The 24125-nt window shown below is 66.9% G+C and overlaps 1 protein-coding gene across 1 annotated transcript in view; it reads left to right on the top strand.

Annotated features, from left to right (window-relative positions):
- The window catches only part of UNC5B (unc-5 netrin receptor B), a 60441-nt gene extending 37560 nt beyond the window's left edge, over positions 1-22881 (top strand). The window contains exons 2-17 of the mRNA XM_055133020.1: positions 9885-10109; positions 12102-12245; positions 12542-12645; positions 13465-13645; positions 14014-14181; positions 15084-15248; positions 15375-15407; positions 16529-16723; positions 16924-17307; positions 17985-18072; positions 18990-19158; positions 19242-19475; positions 20985-21134; positions 21257-21421; positions 21916-22097; positions 22715-22881. Of these exons, the coding sequence (XP_054988995.1) occupies positions 9885-10109; positions 12102-12245; positions 12542-12645; positions 13465-13645; positions 14014-14181; positions 15084-15248; positions 15375-15407; positions 16529-16723; positions 16924-17307; positions 17985-18072; positions 18990-19158; positions 19242-19475; positions 20985-21134; positions 21257-21421; positions 21916-22097; positions 22715-22880 (2753 nt within the window). The 3' untranslated portion in view covers position 22881. The remainder of the gene's footprint in view (positions 1-9884; positions 10110-12101; positions 12246-12541; positions 12646-13464; positions 13646-14013; positions 14182-15083; positions 15249-15374; positions 15408-16528; positions 16724-16923; positions 17308-17984; positions 18073-18989; positions 19159-19241; positions 19476-20984; positions 21135-21256; positions 21422-21915; positions 22098-22714) is intronic.
- Positions 22882-24125: the final 1244 nt, after the last annotated feature.

Raw genomic sequence — 24125 nt, 5'->3', positions numbered from 1 at the left:
CAGCCTCGCCAAGAGGCCCGGGCAGGGGTGCAGGGAGGCTGCCTGGACACCCCCGCACGAAGGCCTCCTCTGGTCGGGGCGGGGGGGGGGGCGCCCGCCCCTCCCACGCAGGCAGCCCGGAGGCAGCGGAGCTGGGCCGAGGGTGCTGGTCACTGGGGCGGGAGAGCGTGCTGGGCCTGTGTCCCCTCTGTGCAGGCTCCCCAGGTGCCTCGTGGCTGGACGGGTGCAGCCCTGCGCAGGGCAGGCCGGGGTGTGGATGGACCGGCCGTCTGGGCCCTGCACCAGACCTTCTCTCCAGCCCTCAGCAGCCCCGTGGGTCCGAGATGCAGGGGCAGGGTGGGGCAGGGGGGGCTCCACTGGGCTTCTCAAGGGCCCCGCCGCCCAGACGGTGCCCTCCCTGTCTCCGTGGCCATCTCCGGGCCCCTGCTGCATCCAGGATGGGAAGGGTCATGGTGGTGGGCCCGGACCCCGGACGCCCTCCCTGGCAGTGTGATTTGGGCCAAGAGCACTGGAGTGAAGAAGAGGGGGTGCGGGTCCCAGGGCCCCCAGCAGCCCCACGCACAGGGCGTGAGAGGCTGGGAGGAGCAGCCGGCCGGGCCCTGCCCGCTCCTGGCCCCCGGGGCTCCTGGGCATTTGATGCGGCTGGGCCGGGGGAGGGCCAGGCAGGGCTTCAAAGCTGTGCAAGCCCCACCAAGGGCTCTCAGACCCGCGCCCGGCCCGGGCTGGCTTCTCCATAAACTCCTCCGTCCCGCCCTCCAGCCAGCCCCATAAAAAGGGAGTGGAGCCCAGGGACACGGGCTGCAGACTGTGATTTGGCTTGGAGGCGGCTCCCGGGTTTTAACCAGGCTGTAATTACGCCTGGCACCGGGCACCCCCTCATTACAGGAGCCTGGAAGGGCTCTAATTATAGCGTGCCAGGTCCGGCTGGAGTGGGGGGGCTGGGCAGAGTGGGGGCCTCGAGGCCGGGGCCTCCCGTCCTCACGACGCTACCCCCCTTCCACGGGAAAGGTGGGGTGGAGGTGGGACCCGGGCACAGGGCCCCGAGCTCGGCCACTCCCGCAGGAAGCGTTTATTAACCAGCTACTACTTGCCAGGCTGGCACCGGGCTTAGCAGTCAGCCCCCCGGCGGCGGTGGTGTTGGTCGGAGAGCCCCACTGAGGCCGCCCTGCACGCAGAGAGCTGAGTGCACCGCCAGAGGTCCCATCCTCACCCCAGCCTCCCCCGATATTAGGAGCCCCAAGAAAGCCACCCCTCCCCCACCCCGTCAGTCCAGGATTTTGCCCCAAGGGCCCAGGGACTGGTGGGGACACGGCATTCAACCAGGAAATGCAGCACAGCACACCCCCACGCCCCTCTAAGATGGACTGGGGTAAGGGCGCTGGGGGCAGCATCCCAGGGGGCCCGGGGAGCCTGGCTGGCCTGGCCTGCCCTGCCATGCTGTGTCGCCTCAGGCGGGTCTCACCCTCTCTGCGCCTTGGCTTCCCCATCTCTCTCCTGGAGGTGCCACCAGGCCACAGACCCGCCCTCCTTGCCCACCGGGGGGCTTGAGGCCGCTGAGTCCAGCGAGTCCTGCTGAAATGTCACTTGGGGGCACAGCCCCCGTGTGGAGCGGTGGTCCTGCCGCAGCCCCGGGCTGCCTGCTTGTTCTCGGGAGACCGAGTCACGGAAGCAGACACAAAGGGAATTGTCCGGAGCCCCCAGCTGGGAACAATGGGGAGGGAGGAAAGCTGAGGCTTGTCCTGACCGGGCGGCAGTGACGGAGCCTGGGAACGGCCGACTCGGCTAAAATTAGCACCGACTGAACCTTTGCATCAAGGGCCCGCGGCCACTCTTGCTTCACACAGGGGGGCCGTGCAGAAGCCAGCCCAGCCCTCGGGGCCTCGAGCGTCCCCCCAGAGAGGAGCCGTGTGGGCGGCAGACCTGGGCTGCCCGGTCCTCAGACTGCGCTCTGAGGGGTCCAGAGGAAGCAGGGAGGAGGAAGCTGCCAGAGCAGCCCTGAGCCCCTCCTCTGCCTCGCAGCGCCTGTCACCCCACCCACCCTTGGGTGGGCCCTGGAGGTGGGTCTCCCAGGGTTCCACCGGGCATGAGGCAATTTGTGTGTCTAATGGGTTTAATCCTTCCTAGAAATCCTCTACCCCCATTTTGCAGATTAGGAAACTGAGGCCCAGAGAGGCAGAGTGGTGTCGCAAGACCTCAGGTGGAAGCTGTCATTACGGTTGTTAGTGCCTGCCTGCCCACCGGCTGAGGAGTCCCTGCAGCACCTCTGAGCGGGCTCGGCTGAGTCACAGCCTGAGGAAGGGAGCGGATGCGCCCGGAGTGCCGGGTGGACGCGTGCTTAGGGCTTTGCTGGAGTGGGGGGCGGGAGACCAATGACAAGAGAGACTTGGCCAGGGGAAGTGGCCGGGAAATCATGGCTCGGGGCCAGTAGCTGGGAAGCAACAGGCGGGAGCAGGGATTGAGGAGCAATGAGAGGGGGCACTGGACAGGGAGCGCTCCGGGAGCACTGTGCAGGGAGCACTCTGGGAGCAGGGACCAGTGGACGTGTTCGGGAAGCAGAGGATAGCGGCTCCCCGGAGCTGGTTGGAATGCACACCGCCCGTCCCAGCCCAGGGCTGCTCCTGGACAGGGTGCGGACCCCAGCTTGGGGTTTAACCCCCCGCCTCCGGCCCCACGGCCTCTGCTCCTCAGAGCCGGCTGGGGCTGGTTAGGTGCCCAGTGGGGCCCTGCGCAGGGCTCAGGGCCCCGGAGGGGGCTTGACATGGCCAGGGAGGCCCCTGAATCCGGGCTGGAAGGCAGCGCCCACCCCCTCCCCCCCAGAACTGAGGAGGGAGGGAAGGGTCGTGTCCCCCCAGCCCCCCTCCACCCGGGCCTGGCATCCCGGGGCCTCTGAGCTGACAGAGGTTGGTGGGCTCGCGGGCGGCTCCCTCCCCTTTCAGAGGGGTCTGCAGGGACCCGCCCTGCTGGCCCGGCCTGGGCAGTGAGCGGCACCCAGCTCCGGCCTCGTGGTTTCCTGGGCTCTCTGTGCTCCCTTCCCGCCTGCGTGTTTTGGCCTCAGAGGCCTCTGGGGCCCCGTGCAAGCCTCCTCCTCCCCGAGGGGAAGCTCTCGGGGCCAGGCCCGCAGGGAGCTCAGCCTCATGCCCACCCCTCCCCCCAGTCTCCTGAGGTGGCCACCCGCTGCAGGGGTCAGTCAGATGCCCACCCAGCCCCACCTGGGTCTTCGAGGAAGCACAGCTGTCAGGTGCCCATTTTACAGATAAGCAGACCGAGGCCCCCCAGGGGACCAGCCGCGGGTCCAGGGCTGTCGTGCTATTTCCTTCCCACTGAGCCCTGTTTGCAGCCTTCTCGTTTCCCCTGCGGAGAGGGGCAAGGAAAGAACTGGCAAGTTGCGGCTGTTCTGCTTGATCTCTTTTTGGGAAAAAAAAAAAAAAAAGCACATTTTTTCAGGATGTCCGGGGCCGGGGATGGCCCTGGCCCCTCCGCCGAACTCCACCCTGCGCCCCTGGACCTGCTCTGTGCTGAGCGGGTGTCGGGCCCGCAGCTGTGGAGGGAGCCGGGTGCAGGGACGGAGTGACCCAGGAGCCGAGCCCCAGAGACAGCCCTACCTGCGCCCTCCTGCCGGCCCGCACCCCCTTCCTCAGGCTGCGCCGCCCGGAGGCCCCGCGGTTACATCAGCAGGTGCAAACAAGCAGGCTGCAGCAGGGCCGGGTCCCGGGGGGCGGGCGCGCGCCATCCGCCCCGCGCGCCTCTTTCATTCCCTCCTGCCAGCTTGCATCAGCCTTTTGCAGCTCCCTGTCATCACTGGGGGTGTGGACGGGGCAGGCGGGGGGGGGGGGGGCCCTGGGGAGCACCCCGAGTGGTCAGGTGGCAGGGCCCCAGGGTGCGGTGGCTTGCGGCCTGGCCGCGCCCGACTTCAAGCCCCAGCTGCCGCTTGTTCTGCCAGGAGGGCCCAGGAGGGGCCCTTAATCCTCAGGGCCCCACACCCTGGGGTCTCACCTGCTTTACATGCATGAGGTCTGGGTCTCACCCTCAGCACTGCATGGGTCTCACCCTCAGCACTTCCCCGAGCACTGCTGGAGCACAGAGCTGGGAGTCACCCCGAGCAGTGCTCAGGGTGCCCCCCAAAAAGTAAAAGCAAAGGCCACCCATTACTGTGGAAAGCTGTGATCAGAGACCCCCAAGTGCACAGGGTACAGTAGTCTCACGCTCCTGACCTGGAGGGGCCTCGAGCCCCAGCGGGAAACTGGAGTGGTGGGTGCCCTTCCAGGAGAGGAGGGGGCAGAGGTCAGTGCCAGCACCGGTGTCTTGGCCCAGGACCTGAGCACGGTTAGCCGAGTCTGGAGAAGGCAGACCCCATAGGCGCACAGTGGAGATGGCCGGTGGGCGTGGCCTGTGGGTGTGACCAGTGGGCGTGGCCGGCGGATGTGGTTGGTGGACGTGGCTGGGGGCGTGGCCAGTGGACGTAAACCATGTTCTTGCTCTGGAGGAGGGCGCAGCCCCCCGAGCTGTGGGCCGTGTCTGCACGGAGGCTGGCCAGCAGCAGAGGCCCGGTCAGTTCTCTGCCCTGGGCAGAGTCCGAGCGTGAGTCCAGATCCTGGCCCTGCGTCCCCACCGATGGACTCGCTGGGCAGGTGCCAAGGGCCCACATTTTCTCCTCGTTTCCACCCTGCCCTGTGCTCTGAGACTCACAGCTGGTCCGGGGGCCACGGGGGCCAGTCGGGATGGGAGCCCGGCACAGCTCTGGCCTGGGAAGCAGAGACAGTGCCGGGGCCAGCGGGCCCCCAAGTGGACTCCAGGTGGAGACCCCCACGGGGCTGGCCGCCCCCCCCCCCCGCCCCCTCCAGATCAGCAAAGCCCAGAGCCCAAGCCCCCCCCCCCCCCGACACACGGTCACTCTCTGTGTCAGGGTGAGGCAGAGCCTGGCCCCTGCGTCTGGCCCCTCCCCACCCTCACAGGGCTCTTTGCTCCCCCTGGCCCCAGGGCCCCTGGAGGTGAAGGCCCCTCGCCCAGCTGCCGCTGAGCCTGCCGGGCCGCCGGGCCAGCACAGGTCACCAGGCTGGTGGCAGCAGGCAGCTTCCTGTGGTCTCTCACTCCCCACGTGTCTGGCGGTCGGTGGCGGGCTGAGAGGTGGCGCTGAGGACGGCCCAGGCGCTGGTGCCTCTCCCGGAGTGCCCGGGCTGTGTGAGGACACCTTGCCCGCCTGGGCGGGCAGCGGGGACATAGGGGCGCTGCAGGCCCCCGGCCTGGGTGTTTGGACGTCTCAGGACACAATGGCAAGGCACTCGGTGTCTCTTGGCCCAACGCTCACCCAGGGGTGCCAAGTCGACCTGGGCAGGGTGCCCGCTGACCCGGTGAGGGGCCGCACGGGGAGAGGGGCCGGGCGTTCTGCTCGTGCACGAGACACTCTGTCAGCTCCCCGGCAGGGCAGTTGGGCCGGGCAGCTGTGTCTGCTGACCTCGTGAGGCCACAGTGCCTAAAGAGGCAGAAGCCCGCGTCCAGCACCACCCTGGTGACCAGCCAGCTGGGTGCGCGGGACGGGCGCGTCTTACCTGCATCCTTCTTTGTTCCCAAATCGTCATCACAGACCGACACGGAACGGCTCCCAGGGCCGGAGATAGTACAGCGGGGAGGGGCTTCCCTGGCGCGAGGCTGGCCGGGCCCACCCCCAGCACCCCACACGGGCCCGTAAGCACCTCCAGGGCAGGCCCAGGAACCAACAGCAAAACAAAACATCTTAGTTTGAAACAGAGAATTTTTGTTCTGCTTTGCCTTTTGTCTGGGGGTCACACCCAGCAATGCTCACGCTTAGTCCTGACTCTGCACTCAGGAATCACTCCTGGAGGTGCTCGGGGGACCCTACAGGTGCCAAGGATCGAAACTGGGTCGGCTGCAGCTGGCTCCAGCACCAGAAATGGGGTGGAGCGTAACGGAGCTAAGGGAACCAACGCCTCCGCCTGCTCCTCCCTGCAAGTTTCTCTTACAGCTTCTGTGTGATGTGAGGTCAGTCCACACCCTCTCTGGTCGCGTCCTAGCGGATGGTGATTAAACAGTCTCTGCGGTTTCATCAGTGTTGTCTTGCAGGAGAGGCTTCCAAAGGAACTTCTCCCAGGGCCAGGGTCAGCCGGGGGTCAGCCCAGCCTGCAGCCACCCCCTCTCTTCCCCATGCCCGGGTCTGGAGGGGTAGGGCTACAGGGTGGGAGAAAGTTCGGGTGCCCGGAGCCCAGCTCAGCAAAAGTCCCTGGGCCCCCCTGCCGGCCAGAGACAGCCCCCGGTCAGCACCCCAGGGTCCCTCTGGAGGGGTGGGCCCCATCTGGACGTCTGCAGGCTCTTCCTTGGTGTGGCCAGCAGGTGGCACTGCAGCGAGGGCACTCAGTGGCCTGGGGCAGTGGCCAGAGAGTCTTGGGGCTTGGGGCTCACCTTTGGGAGGAGCCCAGGCGTGTGTGCCTGTGTGTGTGCGTGCGTGTGCGTGTACGTGTGCACGTGCATGCATGTGCACATGTGTGTGAGGGGGCGGGGACGCCCTGCGTGGCCTGGCACAGGGACAATGCGTGTGTCCACGTTTGGGGTCCAGAGGCTGTCCCAGGGGCTTGCAGGGGTGGAGGTGGAGGGGCGGCTGTGGCTGCTGTGCTGGGGCAGGGGTGGGAGGGGAGAGACTGCTGGTGAGGCAGGTCCGGGAGGTGGGTCCCGGCTGGGGGCAGGGAACAGGGGTTGGGGAGAGAGAAGGAGGGCAGGGGCGTCTCCGCAGGTCGAAGCGGAGTTTGGGAGTCGGAAACCATGGCCACACTCCCCGTCCACCCCCAGTTTGGAAGGCAGAGCGGGGGAGCCCCTGCCTTACCTCCAGACAGGAACACGGAACATGGGGATGGGAGCACTGCGGGGGACACGGGAACATGGGGATGGGAGTGCTGCCGGGGATACGGGAATATGGGTGTGGGAGCACTGTCGGAGACACGGGAGCACTACCTGGCTGGCTGTGGTGGAGCGCGGGGTAGCTGGCTGAGACAGAGCCAGGGTGGCGAGGCTGATTCTTTCCCCTCCTCTGAGCGTCGTCTGCAGGGGGGCAGCTCCGCCGCCTGGGCCATGCTGGGCTGTGGTGGACTGTGCTGGGCCGTGCTGGGCTGTGGTGGGGTCGGGTCGGATCTGTCCGGGAGCACCTGGGGCGCAGGGTGCTTGTCCTCGGGCCCGGGCTTGGCCCAGAAGCACCTCCAGACCTGGGGGTTTGGGGGAAGGGCCCAGACTCCGCCCTCCAGAGGCCTGGATGCCGGGAGGGGGAGGAGCGGTCCAGGTGCAGTGAGAGGCCCGTCCCAGGGTCCCGCCGAGCCTGTGGCCCCTCCTCCCTTCAGCCCCGCCACTGTCCCGGGCAGCCCCTCCACCCTCCTGGGGCTGCTCCGGAAATGACATCAGCCCCGGTGGGTCTGCGAGGGTATGGGAAAGGGCTGGGCGGGGGGCAGCACGGCGTCCCCCAGGCCCGCCAGCCCCATTTGTCACGAGCAGCAGCCATTGTCACTGCCTCTGGGGGGCCTCGGCCCGAACCCCACAGCCGCCGGGGGCCAGGGCCAGATGGAAGAGGGGCTTTGTGCCAGGCGGGCCCTCTGCGTGGGGCGCTGTGTTCTCCAGACGCCGTAATAAGTGGGCTCCTCTCCGCCCCGCTCCCCACCGGGCCTCGGCCTCGCCGTGAATGGCGGAGATTTTCCGTGCAGTGGGAGGTCGAGGCTGGTGAGAATTAGCCCGTGTCCAGGGCTAGCGAAAGCCGGTGATTGCCCATGATAAATGTGCCCGGTGTGGGGCGTCTCGCCCTCCCCTGCAGGGTGGACCCGCCCTCCCGCCTCAGCCCAGGAGCCCACCCTCCCCGCGCCAGCCCAGACCTGGAGACAAAGGCCAGTGTGGGGTTGGGCGCAAGGGCCCCCAGCCCCCTGCAGCCCCCAGCCCATCGTGCCACCTCCTGAATCTGCCTCGGGGCAGCCCTGGCTGCCAGAACAGGCCCGGGCTCCCGCCCCAGGGGGGACGACAGCCGGAGACTCGGCCCGCCACCTGCCCTGTCTCCCCACCTCTGGCCGTCTGCTCTGTGATGTGGGGTTCGTCGCTTCCCCGATCTAGGCTGGTAGAATGCAGGGTTCCGGGAAGGTGGGGCGTCTGCCAATGTGCGGATCACCTCCTCCAGGCTGTCCCCTGCCAGCCCAGACAGGATGCCTCTCCCAGGCTGGGAAGGGTAGTTAGATGTGAGGGGTTGAATCCCACCAGAGACACTTACGGTCCATTTGAGCTGAGGCCCTCCCCCCGCCCCCAATGAGAGCAACCCAGAAGGCACAGGACCCGGTTCCCACACTGAGTGCGAGGCACCCGGGGTGCAGCAGGGCGTTCTCAGGGGAATGTGAGAGCCTTCATTTTCGAGGCAACATCCTATCGGTGCTGGACAGCTGCCAGATGCCACGACAGGCACGCGCTGCTCTAAATAGCTCGCAGTTCCACATTACATCACATTCTTTCCCGCCGATGGCATCATGTCTTTGCAGAGCTGCAGCTCTGCCTTTGGGACTGCCCCGAGACAAACAAGGGGTGGCCAGTCCACTCCGCCCGCGTCCAGTGCGAGGTGGGGCCATCCCAAGAGGAAGCGGGCACTGGCGCTTTCAGAGGGCACTTCCAGAGGTGGCTTCGCTCGGCCACTGTATGCAGGTGTCCAGGAGGGTTTGGAGGCCTCAGGAAGCAGGGACACACACTCAGACACACACACACAAACACACAATCACACACATTCACATACACTCAGACACTCACAAACACACAATCACACATTCACATACACTCAGACACACCCGCGAACACACAATCACACACTCACATTCAGACACACTCACAAACACACAATCACACGTGCATTCAGTCACACAAATACTAACACAATCAGATGCCTGTAGACATACTCAAATGCCCACCCCGCCCCCTTCAGGGGCCAGGAAGGAGGTCGAGTTCAGGGGTGCCTCTGGGTCAGGTGGGCCACACTGCACCTCGTGAGCATCCCCTTCCCTCCCTCAGGCCACACGAGCATGCGTGTGCAAACACACGTGCACAGAGCACACACATGCACACGTGCACCAACACATGCACGGACACAGGTGCACACACACCCGGTATGCGCACAGGCGCTGACGTATGGGCACGGGCATGTGCACACAGAGACACGTGTGTGCTGGCACACGCCCTCCCAGGGCGTTTTCTCGGAAAGCCACTTCCCGGCCCTCGGAGAGGAGCAGCCCAGGCCCAGCCCCCAGCCCCTCAGCCCTGGCCTCGGGACCCCTCAGGGACCCGCCCGCTCGGGCCTGGATGCCTGTGCAGAGGCGGGGCAGGGCCAGCATGTGACCCTCGGCAGCTGAGTCTCTGTCCCTTGCAGCCATTGGAGAGGGTGAGCCCCTGGCGCCCCCGTCCCCTGGCTGGCGCCCACTCTGGAAAGTCCATTTTCCTGAGCGCAGAGCCGCAGCCGCCCACCCGCCCTTCCTGTTTGTCTCGCCCCAGGGCTCTTTCCAGAGAGCCCCGGGCAGCCTTCCCCTGGCCCCGGGGTAGAGGGGCCCACTTTGCCCCCCACCCCTGAAGTTTCTCACCTAGGGGAGGCCCCGGGCTTCCAGGAGGAGGCGGCCTGCGGCAGGGAGGGCAGGGGTGCAGCGGGTGCCGGCCGCTGCCTGTCCAGCATCCCTGGCCCAGCTCCCTCAGCCGCCAGCCGCCTGCCGGGCTGGCCGCGCCGCAAAGGGCAGCTGTGGCTCGGGGGCAGAGCTGGCCTGGTTCGCGTGCCAGCCTCAGCCCTGACCCAGCCTCCTGTCCTGCGGCGCCCCCCGGGGAGGCACAGGGGCCGGGGGAGGGCCAGAGCCCGGCTCTCACGCCCCCTCCTCCCACAGGCCCTGACGCGGGCGGCGTGGTGCTCCCCGACTCCTTCCCGTCGGCGCCCGCGGAGCCGCTGCCCCACTTCCTGCTGGAGCCGCAGGACGCCTACATCGTGAAGAACAAGCCCGTGGAGCTGCGCTGCCGCGCCTTCCCCGCCACCCAGATCTACTTCAAGTGCAACGGGGAGTGGGTCAGCCAGAACGACCACGTCACCCAGGAGGGCCTGGACGAGGCCACCGGTGAGCCTCCCCGGGGTCTGCCTGGCACCTGCCCGTCAGCACGCGGGCAGGCAGTGGGCTGGGGCTCTGTCACCCCCTGCCCCAGCTCCTGCTGTGTCCTCTCTGGAAGGGGACCCCCAGCCCGGCCCCCCGGGCCCTGGGCCAGAGCCGAGACCTGCATTTCTCAAGGGGGGGCATTCCAGAGGGGCCATAGGTGCAATTTCCTTGGGGCCACGGCACGAGACTGAGGGCCCGGGCTGTGGGGGAGAGGCTGCAGGAAGGAAGCAGGCCGGGAGGGCAGCTGGTGGAGGCAGGACTGTTCCGGAACTGACCTGCGTGCCTTGGGGCCACCCTCTCCCGGCATGAGACCACCCCGGGCCCCAGTGGCCGGTCCATGGCCCACAGCATTGCCTGGCCCTGCCCGCCATGACCCCAGCCCCTTCCCTCTGCCCTGCTCCTGCTCCCCCCCCCCGCCCTCCCCGCCTCGCTGTCCTTCCCTCTCACTCCCTCCCTCCCCCCTGCCCCCGCCCAACATACTCCTCTTCCTCCCTCCTGCCTTCCCGTGGAAGCTCACACTTTCAGAACCCGACTCAACACTCCCACCCCGTCTCCTTCATGCCTCTGAATCTGTACTTGAAAATTGGGAGGTTTGGTGTTAGGGATATTTTGCCGACATTTAAAAACTTAAATGTAAAATTTAAAATTTAAACAGAATTTTGGGGGGCCAGAGAGCGCCCAGAGGGCACAGCAGGGAAGACTCTCGCTTTGCACACAGCCGACCAGGGTTTGACCCCCGGCCTCCCGTACGGTCCCTGAGCCTGTCCGGAGTCATCCCGGAGCACGAGGCAGGGGAGCTCAGAGCACTGGAGGCTGTGGACCCAAACATAAATAGAAGGAATTTTGGGGGCCTGGAGAGAGCCCGGGGTGAAGGCGTCTGCGTGGGTGCCGCCGACCTCGCTTCAGTCCCCAGCACCACACACCAACTGGGGTGATCCCACGCACAGAGCCAGGAGTGAGCCCTGAGCACAGCCGAGTCTGACCCTGAAAAAATAAATAGTATTTTGAGAAAAAACTTTAGAGTCCCATTCTTCCCCTTCATCTAGAGAGATTCTGGGGAAGGGATACAGAACACTCATTAGGGCCACAGCGTCCCCGACTCTGGCTGTGTGACCTTGGGGATGTCGTCCACCCTTTCTGAGCCCAGTTCCTCTTTTTGTAAGTCTGGAATGTTATTAGGAGGTTCTGGGACCAGGTGGGGGGGGTCCAGGTGGGCCTTGGGGAAGCCTTTCTGGCTTCTTTTGTTCTGAATTCTTTCTGTAGGTGAGCAGCCCCCCCATCCCCCCCATCCCATCCCATCCCCCACCCCTCCTCTCCCCACTCAGATCCTGGAGGCCCTTGTCAGGGCTGGCAGGCAGGAGCAAAGGATCTCCCCTCGGGGTGATAAAGTTGGCCGTCCAAGGCTGGCGAGGAGCCCTCTCCTGTCCAGGCCTGGGCCGGCAGCGGCGAGAGGGCTGAGCCCACTTCGTCTCCACAGCTGGCAGCTGATGAGCCCCTAGGCCCGAGCAGATACGCGGGCACAGAGAACTGACCCACGGCCCAGGCAGACGGCTGGCTGCTGCCCCGGGAATGAGTGGACAGTGACCGGGAGTTCACTGGAGTACAGAGAGGCCCAGGGAGAGTTTAAGCTGGAGGTGAATGTGCAAAGGACCTGTGGGCAGCGGGGCCTGGACAGTCCCCAGTGAGGCTGGAGGGACTGGGGGCCTCGTGGCTCTCCTGGTCCTCAGACGGGGTGATCTTTTGTGCACCTGACTTTGTTTTGGGTTTCTTTGGGCCACACCAGGCAGTGCTCAGGGGTCCCTCTTGGAGGGGCTTGAGACCATATGGGGTGCTGGGGGTTGAACCCAGGCTGGCTGCGTGCGAGCGCCCTTCCTGCTGTGCCGTCGCTCTGGCCCCGTTGGCACCCTCGGAAGGCACCCTCCGGACTGCCTGGTCAGCCCGCCCCTCTCCCCCCAGGCCTGCGGGTCCGCGAGGTGCAGATCGAGGTGTCCCGGCAGCAGGTGGAGGAGCTGTTCGGGCTGGAGGACTACTGGTGCCAGTGCGTGGCCTGGAGCTCGGCGGGCACCACCAAGAGTCGCCGTGCCTACGTCCGCATCGCGTGTAAGCCTGAGCCCCGCCCCAGCCCAATCTGTCTCTGGGGACCGCTCATGGGCCCACTCGGGGAGCTCCATCCAGCTCTGACCCTGGGCCCCCTGAGCCCCCTTCCCATGCCAGTGGGCCTCCAGGCACTGGCGACCCTGCTCCCCACCCTCACTCCACCCCCCAAGCCTGGGGTCCCCACTGCCGGTCCCTTGGCGTGCACTGCCACCTAGTGGCTAGAATGGGGCAGTTCAGACACATGCAGCTCTGCTGGGCCTGTCCAGCCACGCCTGACCTGGACCCTCTCCCCTCCCCAGACCTGCGCAAGAACTTCGACCAGGAGCCCCTGGGCAAGGAAGTGCCCCTGGACCACGAGGTCCTGCTGCAGTGTCGCCCTCCGGAGGGGGTGCCAGTGGCCGAGGTGAGTCCGGGCAGGGGTGGACGCACCAACAGCACTGTAGCCTGGCCCCCGACGTGGGGGCCACCTCACGGGGGGAACAGCGAGGTGCCCACTGGGCCAGGAACCCCTGGACTCCGTGGACGGGCCCCAAGCACAGGAAGTGACTAGACCACATGAACTGTTCCCTCCCGCCCCCCAGCCAGCACCCTGGTTTCCTGGGCACCCACAACCTAACACCCATTTCCTGGGCACCCCAGGGTCTCTAGCACTGAGTGTCGCTCAGCCCATGACCTGACCCCGACCATGCCCTCGTGGCCGTGGATGCCTGGGCAGTGCCCGCTGGTCCCTCCCAGCTCCTGCTGGCATGCCAGCTGCCGCCTGTCCTCCAGGCACTGGTCGGGGGCGGGGCCTGTGCGTCCAGCTCAGGTGCCCCAGGCTCTGGGCGTGCAGCACACGATTCCGTCACCCATCCCACGGCTTGGAGAGCCTGACTCAGGAGGGCCTGGCGAGTGAGTGCCCGGCCCAGGGTCTGAGCCCAGAGACTGAGTTCCTGGCCCTGCCTGGCTAAGGGGGGGTGGGGTGGATACTGGGCACGTGTCCACAGTCACAGCTGGGGCTCTGCGCGGCCAGACCCTCCCGCCTGCGGACCTCTCCCATCAGTGGGGGCATGAAGACCCCCTAATGTGGGGCTGGGTGTCTCCGCCATGCGGGCTGTGTCTGGGTTCTGCACGGCATCCGGGGGGCCCTTCCTTCCTCCGTGGCCCCCTCGGCTAGCATCAGGTCCCCCCAACCCCCCCGGGACAGGGCCGGCTCCCGACACCCACTCCCCGCTCCCTGCAGGTGGAATGGCTCAAGAACGAGGACGTCATCGACCCCACCCTGGACCCCAACTTCCTCCTCACCATCGACCACAACCTCATCATCCGCCAGGCGCGCCTCTCGGACACTGCCAACTACACGTGCGTGGCCAAGAACATCGTGGCCAAGCGCCGCAGCACCACGGCCACGGTGGTCGTCTACGGTGCGTGCTCGGAGAGGGTGTGGCCCGTGGGAGGCCCTGGGGCGGCACAGCCCCTCCCCCAACCCACAGGAGCCTGGAGAGACAGGCGCGGCCCGGAGAGGGAGGTCACACAGGCGCTCCTGTCCACCCCGAGAGGCGGCTATCCTGGGCGGGGCTATCTGGAGCGTCACCTATGTTCTGAGCCCGGATTCCGTCCGGCCCAAGGTGGCTCACTCTGGACTCGGGCTTCTATGGCACAGCTGGCCGGGGACTGCACGGTGCCCTGTCCGCTGCCTTCTGGGGCCTGGGGTGCAGCCCAGTCCCACCCAACACCGGGGCCCCAGACCTGCCCTGGGGAGGCGCCACCAACCAGTGCCCTGCCCCCACAGTGAATGGAGGCTGGTCCAGCTGGGCCGAGTGGTCGCCCTGCTCCAACCGCTGTGGCCGCGGCTGGCAGAAGCGCACGCGCACCTGCACCAACCCCGCACCGCTCAACGGAGGGGCCTTCTGCGAGGGCCAGGCTTTCCAGAAGACCGCCTGCACCACGGTGTGCCCAGGTACGGCCTGCCTGCTGGCTGCAGGCCCTGTGTCGGGACAGGACTCTGCTCACGGTGTCACCCCAGGCCGGGGTGCTGGTCGTGCCTGGGCAGCCCCCCTGGGTCCCCAAGCGTCACCTTCTCCCCGTGTGCCTTCGCCTGACTCCGCCCTGTCTGTCCTGTGCGGCCCAGCGCCAGCGGCTGGCACGGGGTCCAGGGTCTGTGTCTGTGCGGCTGGGCACTGCCTGGGAAGGAGCCGGGATCAGGTTGTGATCTGGTGTCCACCTGGCAAACAGATGCCCGACCGCATGCCCGACCATGTGGGTGTGAGGCTGCACGGGTTTGACAGGATTCCCCCGTGGGCAGAGGGTGGTCCGGGTCCCTCATTCCCTGCCCCCCATGGGCACATGCATATGTGAATGTGCTTCCATGCATGTGTGTGCATGTGCATGGATGGGTATGTACATATATGTGTGTCCATGAGTGGATTCACGCATGCATGTGTGCACGTGTGGGGGTGTACATTCATGTGCATGTGTGTACGCATGCATGCATATACGTGGATGGGTTTGTGCATGCATGTTTGTCCATGGGTGGGTGCATGTGTGCATGTGTGGGTGCATGTATGAGTAGGTATATGCATATATGTGCATGCATCTGTGTGCTATGCATGGGTGAATGCACGTGAGTGGGTGCATACATGTGTATGTGTGTGCTATGCATGGGTGGATGTGTGTGAGTGGGTGCATACATGTGCATGAGTGTGCTACACAGGGGTGGGCGCATGTGTGAGCCCCTGCGTGCCTGCCTGCGTGCACACATCCATCCCTGCATGTGTGCTGCTAGTGTGTGTACCCTGGGCAAATGGCAAGGGGCGTGCCAAGGGGAGGGACTTGCCCCACAAGCCGTGCCGTGCCCTGCAGTGGACGGCGCCTGGACGGAGTGGAGCAAGTGGTCGGCCTGCAGCACAGAGTGTGCCCACTGGCGCAGCCGCGAGTGCATGGCGCCACCTCCCCAGAACGGGGGCCGGGACTGCATCGGGACTCTGCTCGACTCCAAGAACTGCACAGACGGGCTGTGCGCACACAGTGAGTCGAGGGGGGTTGCGTGGGGGCCCCGCCCAGCCCAGCCCCGCTGCCCGCCTCACCATCACCACTGCCCACTGGTCCTCCCTGCACCTGTGTCACTGACTCTCCCTTTATTTCCCTTGACAGGTAAGAGAAGCCCAAACGAGTCCCCAAACCACCGTAAGTCCCCTCTCGTGACTGTCCTCTCTCCTCGGACCCTGTACCCCCGCTGGCTTCCTTAGGGGGTGGGGCGCAGGGCGGGGGATGGGAAGGACGGTTGAAGTCACAGGACCCCCTTACGGGGACCCCCAAGGCTGGCCCTGCAGCTGCTATCGTGGACCCTCGGCTGACAGAAGTTCCCTGGTCAGCCCCAGACCCCGCTGTGCCAGAAGCCCCCGAGTCTTGGGAGGGCGGGGGACCCACCCCCACGCCCCGCCATGCATCCGCCGCCTCTGAACCCCGGAGTGTCCAAAGCGAGTACTCTCACCCGCTCCCTGGCCTCCTCCCTGGTCAGGACCCTCAGGCAGGACCCCACAGCCAGACTGGTCTGCCCCGTGTGAGCCCTGAGGGCCTGCAGGTAGCCTAGAGCACTGATGTCACTTCTTCCCAGCTTCACCACGGCTAAGCTGGTGGGCGGGGGGCCAGGGGGAGTGTCCCCAGTGGTCAGCCAGGCTGTGAGGAGGCCCAGCCCAGCACTGGGCGCCCAGGAGCCAGGAGAGCAGGGAGCTGGAGGGCGGCAGGAGCAGGCAGGCGGCCACGGGGGCTCTGTGCTGTGCCCATCGCCTCGAGGGGGCGGCCCCAGCGGGACCCAGAGGAGGAGGAGCAGCTCACCCGCCCCCACGCACATGTCCCATCAGTCACGCCCGTGTCAGTGGGCTGCAGCCACGCGTGGCTGGTGACCCTTCCCCAGGACAGCACGTGGAAGGGGCCGGCTCAGAGCCCGGCTGCGTGCGGGAACGTGGCCTGGGTCCTCCAGCCCTTCCTCCCCTCGGCACACCCCCCCCCATCTCATTCCCCACCTGCTCCCCCACCGCCCCGTTTGCTCTCAGGGCGAGAAGGAGGAGGCTGGGGTGGCCCCTGCAAAGGGGTGGGGGCCCCGGGATAGTTGGGCTGCAGGACTCCCCAGCAGGGAGCGTAAGTTCCCTCTAGGGCACCGTCCAGGCCCCTCTGCCCGTCACTGCCCGCCGGGAGGGAGTGTCCTCTGGACACCGTTTTCCAACAGGCCCTGAGGGTGGCCGGGGCCCAGACCCACCGCCCCTAGCCCCCGGGCCCCGGGCTCACCTGCTCTCCTGCCCGCACAGCCCTGGAGGCCCCGGGGGACGTGGCGCTGTACGCCGGCCTCGTGGTGTCTGTCCTGGTGGCCGTGGCTGTGCTCGTGGTGGTGGCCGTGGTGCTGTACCGCCGGAACTGCCGCGACTTCGACTCGGACATCACCGACTCCTCAGCCGCCCTCACCGGGGGCTTCCACCCGGTCAACTTCAAGACTGTGCGACCCAGTAAGGATGGGGGCCCGGCGGGTGGGTGAGGGGAGCCTGCAGCTGGCGCCGTGCGGGCAATGGGACCGCAGACGGGGAAGGGAGAAGTCGGCCGCAGGGCCCAGAGTGTCCCGCCAGCACCGGGAGGGTCCCTGGCGGGGCAGAGGCTGGCACTAGGCCAGGGAGCCCGGCTGGGCCTGACCGTGCCCTCCCGCCCCCAGACCACCCGCAGCTGCTGCACCCCAGCGTGCCCCCGGACCTCACCGTCGGCGCGGGCATCTACCATGGGCCAGTGTATGCCCTGCAGGACTCGGCCGACAAGATCCCCATGACCAACTCGCCGCTGCTGGACCCACTGCCCAGCCTGAAGATCAAGGTGTACAGCTCGGGCACCACGGGCTCCGTGCCCAGCCTGCCTGACGGCGCCGACCTGCTGGGGGTGCTGCCGCCCGGCACCTACCCTGAAGACTTCCCGAGGGACCCCAACTTCCTGCGAGGCACCAGCCTCGGCTCCCAGCAGCTCCCGGGGCTGCACCGCGAGCCGGGGACGAGCGTCAGCGGCACCTTCGGCTGCCTGGGCGGCAGGCTGAGCATCCCCGGGACAGGTAGGCACCCCCCTCACCGCCCCCCGCGCCCCTCACATCTGGGAAAAGCGAGGACCCCACAGTGGGAAGAAGTTGTTCTCTGGGGGGCCGGAGCGATAGGACAGCGGGGAGGCCGCTGGCCTTGCACACGGCCGGCCCAGGTTCAGTCCCCAACATCCCAGGCAGTCCCCTGAGCACCCACCAGGAGTGATTCCTGAGTGCAGAGTCAGGAGTGACCCCTGAGCATCGCCGGGTGTGACCCAGAAAGCCAAAACAAAGATAATTGCTCCCCAAGCCTCTGCTCCACAAAGAACCGGGAATATTGGGGCCTCAGTTTCCCACTCTGTTGGATCGACGCCCGCGAGGTGCCGGGCCAGTGTCTCAAGGCAGACTGAGTGCAGGGGCAGGCCCAGGGCACCATGCCAGGGCACCGTGGCAGTTTCTCGTGTCACATGCTGTGCCCGTGCCGGAGCTGCTATGGGACCCGCAGGCCCCTCCCAGCCCGTCTCCACCTCTCCTTGGCATTGCCAGGGGCCCCGGGTGCCCAGACAGCCCAGCTGTGGCACGGCCGGCTTCTGCTCACCAGATTCTCCCCCAGTCCCAGCCACTGCGCCCCCATGTCCTGAGCTCAGGTGTCCTCCCCCCGCCCTGAACACCCACGCTCCCTCCAGCTGGTCGCTGATGACCTCTCTCCCCAGGAGTCAGCCTGCTGGTGCCCAACGGAGCCATCCCGCAGGGCAAGTTCTACGAGATGTACCTCATCATCAACAAGGCAGAGAGCACCCTGTGAGTATTGGGCCCTCTCCCCAGACCCCCGCCCCAGCCCCCCTCCAAGGCCTAAAGGCCCCCACCTCCCAGGAGAACGTTGCCGGAGCTTAATTCTGGCCACATTCATAGTGTGCAGAATAGCATGACCGAGCGTAAGCCGCCGGCGATGAGACTGAGGGCGGACGCCCGACTCCCGGGGGGTTTCAGAGCCAGCGAGAAGGGCCGAGTGTCTCTGTGTGAAGGAAGCGAGTGGTGGTGCTCGCTCTCGTCACACAGCACCCAGAGTGGCCCCAGGCCAGGGGAGAACATGGAGTCAGCCTGCAGCGAGAGAACAGGCATTCACACGAGCACGCGTGGGCCGGAGAGGGCCCAGCGGGGAAGGCACTTACTTGCCTTGCACGCAGCTGATCCCCGTTCTGGCATATTTCCTGAGCACTGCCAGGGGTGACCCCTGAGCACTGTCAGGATCCCTGAGCACTGCCAAGGGTGACCCATGAGCACCACAGGTGTGGCCCCAAGACAGCCACTGCACACAGAACAGCCGTGAGACATTGCGAGGGCTTCCGGGAGTTTCTTTATTGATCTTTTTTTGTCGTACTTTGCTTCACAAATGTGCCAATTTTTTTTTACTTTTTTTTTTTTGGTGGGGGGTGTCTGGGAGGCCACACCAGCAGTGCTCAGGGATCACTCCTAGCCAGGCTCAAGGACCACGTGGGGTGTCCGTGATGAAACCCAGGTGGGCGCCCCGGATGCGCGGGACAGGTGTGCAGGTGTCTCTGCTGCTTCCACACGCGTCTCGGGGCACCCTGGAGGGCAGCGCCTCTTGGAAGCCGCCAGAGCAGGGTCTCCGGGCATCTGGGCCGGCTGGCGCTGCGTGGGGGGCGGGGGGGAGGGCAGCGGGCCCCACGGAGGCTGAGCTCTCTGCCCCGCCCCAGCCCCCTCTCCGAGGGGACGCAGACAGTGCTGAGCCCCGCGGTGACCTGCGGGCCCACGGGCCTCCTGCTGTGCCGCCCCGTGGTCCTCACCGTGCCCCACTGCGCCGAGGCCAGCGCCGGCGACTGGATCTTCCAGCTCAAGACTCAGGCCCACCAGGGCCACTGGGAGGTGAGGGCGGGGCCGGCCGGCGGGAGGCGGGAGGCCGGAGGCCGGGGTTCCTCGGGCCTGAGCCCGCCTGCCGGCCCCCGCAGGAGGTGGTGACCCTGGACGAGGAGACACTGAGCACCCCCTGCTACTGCCAGCTGGAGGCGCGGGCCTGCCACGTCCTGCTGGACCAGCTGGGCACCTACGTGCTCACCGGCGAGTCCTACTCCCGCTCGGCCATCAAGCGGCTGCAGCTGGCCATCTTCGCACCCGCGCTCTGCACCTCACTCGAGTACAGCCTCAGGGTCTACTGCCTGGAGGACACGCCCCTGGCCCTGAAGGTGCCGCCAGAGGGCCCGCCCCCGCACAGCCTCCTCCCTCACCCCCCACCCGCCTCCCTCCACCTGCTCGCCCTCCTCCCCTCGCCCCTCCACCTGCTCGCCCGCTCCCCTCGCCCCTCCACCTGCTCGCCCGCTCCCCTCGCCCCTCCACCTGCTCGCCCGCTCCCCTCGCCCCTACACCTGCTCGCCCTCCTCCCCTCGCCCCTCCACCTGCTCGCCCTCCTCCCCTCGCCCCTCCACCTGCTCGCCCGCTCCCCTCGCCCCTCCACCTGCTCGCCCTCCTCCCCTCGCCCCTCCACCTGCTCGCCCGCTCCCCTCGCCCCTACACCTGCTCGCCCTCCTCCCCTCGCCCCTCCACCTGCTCGCCCTCCTCCCCTCGCCCCTCCACCTGCTCGCCCGCTCCCCTCGCCCCTCCACCTGCTCGCCCTCCTCCCCTCGCCCCTCCACCTGCTCGCCCTCCTCCCCTCGCCCCTCCACCTGCTCGCCCTCCTCCCCTCGCCCCTCCACCTGCTCGCCCTCCTCCCCTCACCCCTCCACCTGCTCGCCCTCCTCCCCTCGCCCCTCCACCTGCTCGCCCTCCTCCCCTCACCCCTCCACCTGCTCGCCCTCCTCCCCTCGCCCCTCCACCTGCTTGCCCACCTCCCCTCGCCCTTCTACCTGCTCGCCCGCCTCCCCTCGCCCTTCCACCTGCTCACCCGCCTCCCCTCGCCCCTCCACCTGCTCGCCCGCCTCACCTCGCCCTTCCATCTGCTCGCCCGCCTCCCCTCGCCCCTCCACCTGCTCGCCTGCTCCCCTCGCCCCTTCACCCCGCCACCCTTCTCCCCTTGTCCTTCCTTCACCCTCCACCCGCTCGCCCGCCATCCTCCCTCCCTTCCTTCCTTCTCTCGTTTCTTCCCCTTTCCTTCCTTCCTGCCTTCCCTCCCTCCCTTCCTCTCTCTCTCCCTTCCTCCCTCTGTTCCCTAAGCATCTGTGTCAGAACCCTGCAGTCAGGGGATGTGCCGGGGCCAGAGAGATGGTTCAGGGGTTCAGGCCCTTGGACGTGGACAGCTCAGGTTCGATCCCTAGTATGGCCTATTTCCCTGCACCCTACCTGGAGTGGTCCCTGAGCACTGGGTCATGAGTAATCCCTGAGCACTGCTGGGAGAGGGACACAGAGGGCATGGGAATCTCTGAAGGCATCATCAGGGCTCCGAGCTGACAGGCCCAGGAGCTGGGGCAGAGAAGGGAGAGGGGACTGGGCTCCGCGTCCAGCAAGGGGCTGTGCCCGAGGCCTGGCCAGGGCCGTGACGGGGGCCGGACAGGGCCGCCCGAGGAGCAGCACTTCCCGTCCCACCCGCGCCTCCCAGCCCCAGGACCCCATCCCACCTGGACGCACCCAGGAGAGCGCAGAGCGTCCGGGGCCCTGTCCCAGCCAGCCTGTCCTGCCTCCCGCGGCTCTGGCCCTGGCCCCTGGCGTCGTCCCCAGTGTCCAGGCTCCCCGCTGACCGTCCTCTCGTGGCCCGTCTGCAGGAGGTGCTGGAGCTGGAGCGGAGCCTGGGCGGCTTCCTGGTGGAGGAGCCCAAGCCACTGCTGTTCAAAGACACCTACCACAACCTGCGCCTCTCGCTGCACGACCTCCCGCACGCGCACTGGCGGAGCAAGCTGCTGGCCAAGTACCAGGTACCCCTCCGTGCCTGTCCACACCTCGCCCCACGCTCCAGAGCCAGCCAGGGTCAGGGCTGTAGGCCTGGAGCCTGCCTGGAGGAGGGGGCGTGACAGGCGTCCCCACGGCTGCCCCACAGGAGATCCCCTTCGGCCACGTCTGGAGCGGCAGCCAGAAGGCCCTGCACTGCACCTTCACGCTCGAGAGGCACAGCCTGGCCGCCACCGAGTTCTCCTGCAAGATCTGCGTGCGGCAGGTGGAGGGCGAAGGCCAGATCTTCCAGCTGCACACCACGCTGGCCGGGGTGAGGCGGGGCACCCCGTGTGGCCCCAGGGCCGGGTCTCGTGGGCAGCTCCCCTTACTCAGTGCCCCGGACACAGCAGGCACTGGCCACTGGCCAGGTGACACCGGGCAGAGGGCTCCAGCCTGTGCCGCCCGGGGCCAGCCCCACTGTCCACGCATCCAGACCCCGTGCCCCCTTCAGAGCCGTATGGCCGGGTCAGAGCCAAGCGGCCCCTCTGTCCACCACTGCCCAGTAGGGGGCAGTTCACACAGCCCGGGTCTCAGAACCCAGCTCTGCCCCTCGGGGCTCCGCGTGGCCACGGCAAGTCTTGTCCACATTAGGCAGTGGTCACCTCTGCCTGACCAGCCAGGACTGTTCACTGGGAGCTGACCCCAGCCAGGGAGAAGGCCCAGAGCCTGCCTGGAGGAAGGGGTGTGAAGGCAACCAAGGGCAGCAGCGGAGGGGGCCGTGCAGGGGAGGCCGCCCGCCCTCACACCCTGGCCTCGCTCCCCCAGACCCCCGCTGGCTCCCTGGACGCCCTCTGCTCCGCCCCCAGCAGCGCCGTCACCACGCAGCTGGGACCGTATGCCTTCAAGATCCCCCTGTCCATCCGCCAGAAGATCTGCAACAGCCTGGACGCCCCCAGCGCGCGGGGCAACGACTGGCGGCTGCTGGCGCAGAAGCTCTCCATGGACCGGTGAGTGCGGGCTCCAGCGGCCCGTCTGCGTCCCCCCAGCCTGGCCACGCCGGGTGGAGCCGGCCAGCAGCCCTGGACCCAGAGAACCCGCAGGGGCTTCGAGGGGCGGGGTCTGTCCCCAGCGGCCCACCGGCCCTGCGTGTACACACTCCAGACCGCGCAGGGTGGGGCGGACAGCAGGAACCCCGGGAAGGGCAGGGAATGACGAGCTTGGCTCCCAGGGACCCGAGTCTGTCCACGATGCCCCCAGTGAGGGGCCGGAGCCATGGCACAGTGGGGAGGGCCTTTGCTTGCCCGCGGCCGGCCTGGATTATTCAAGCCCCAGCACCCCATATGGTTCCCCAAGCACTGCCAGGAGTGACCCCTGAGTATTCCTGGGTGTGGCCCCAAAACAACAACAGCAGTGAGTGATGATGACCAGGACTGGTCCCATTTCAGAGAGGCTGAAACTGGGGCTCAGAGAGGCGCAGTCACTTGCCCAGAGCCACACAGCCGGGCAGGCAGAGGAGCAGAGATTCTGGGACCCCAGAGGCCAGCCAGCCCCCGCCACCCCGCCCCGCCATGCTCCATCTCCCCTGGAGGTTCTGGGCCTTAGACCCTCCCCACCCTCGGACCAGGTACCTGAACTACTTCGCCACCAAAGCGAGCCCCACAGGCGTGATCCTGGACCTGTGGGAAGCGCAGCAGCAGGACGACGGGGACCTCAACAGCCTGGCCAGTGCCTTGGAGGAGATGGGCAAGAGCGAGATGCTGGTGGCCATGACCACCGACGGCGACTGCTGAGGCCCGGCAGGGGGCAGCACCGGGGCCAGGGCAGCCTCCCACGGGCTGAGCTGGGCCACGGCTGCCCACGGCCTCTCCCGCCCGGCCCTCCTCCTCCTCCTCCTCCTCCTCCTCCTCCTCCCCAGACCACAACCAGCCTTAGGAAATCATGTGCTTTGTCCTCGCGAGGACTGCTCCTTCCAGCCTGCGTCTCTCTCCCCTGGCTTCTCCCTCGGGGCCCGGGGGCTGGACCTGGGGGGTGGGGGAAAAAGCCAGCAGCGAGGCCCCCGCCCGCCCACCCAGGCCCGCCGTGCAGGCCTGCGTTTCCTTCTTCGTCTGCTTCCTGGGTCTCTGATCTAGCGTCACTCCCTCCTTTCAAGACCGTTTTCCTCTTAGAAGAGTCAAGTCCAGTCCGGCCAACGGCTTCCTCCCGGCCAGAGGGAACAGGAAGAAGAGAGGAAGGGAGCATGTTTCAGTGGCTAGCGAGGCTCAAGGAAGAACAACACCAAAACCACCAGGGAAAAGAAAAGCCCCAGTTTCTTAGGAAACGCAAATGATTTATTATCCAGATACCTGGATAAGTCCTTTTTAAGAAAAAAGGAAAAAAAAAGAAAGAAAATGAAAAAAAAAAAACCCACAAAAATAACATTTTTGTTGCGTGTGGATGTGCTCCTGGCTTGGCAGGAGCAAGTGTGCCTGTGTGCATGTGTGTCCGCGTGTGTGGATGTGCGTGCGTGCATGCAGGTGTGTGGGGAGGGAGGGCGGGAACCTGCACGGGGTCACTGTGGGCATCAGCTGGGGTTTCAGCTCTGCTCCCGAGTGTCCCTCTAACACGGTGAGCCAGTGCTGGGTCCAGTGGCCTGGCTGCCCTGAGGGCTGGGGCAGAGGGGGGCCCCCATGCCCTGGAGGAGCTCCCCCCAGGCTGCTGGACTGCGCAGTGACCAGCCTGGGGTGGCCGGGCCAGCTGCAAGCCTCCCAGTCATGTGCTGGTGCCTCTGGGCTAGGGGTGTGGCCTGGAAGTGGGGTCTTAGTCGAGAAAAAGCTAGGAAGTCACAGGGGGCTGTGGGCGTCCATTCCCTGTGCCCAGACAGCCCCGCCCACGGCCTGTGGCCCAGGACCCCCCTGCCTTGGCCGCGGTGTCTCCCTCGTAAAGGAGCAGTTCGGGGGAACAGACACAGGGATGCGGGGCAGGGGAGGGGCGTGCCCCAGGGCATCCCCTTTCACCTCTGCAGTCTGGGACCCTCGAGGGAGAAGGGTTCAGAGAAC

The sequence above is a fragment of the Sorex araneus genome, chromosome 3 (genome assembly GCF_027595985.1).
Source record: "Sorex araneus isolate mSorAra2 chromosome 3, mSorAra2.pri, whole genome shotgun sequence".
Lineage (NCBI taxonomy): Eukaryota > Metazoa > Chordata > Mammalia > Eulipotyphla > Soricidae > Sorex > Sorex araneus.
Note: the sequence above shows the minus strand (reverse complement) of the source record. Positions and strands in the feature narration are given on the sequence as shown.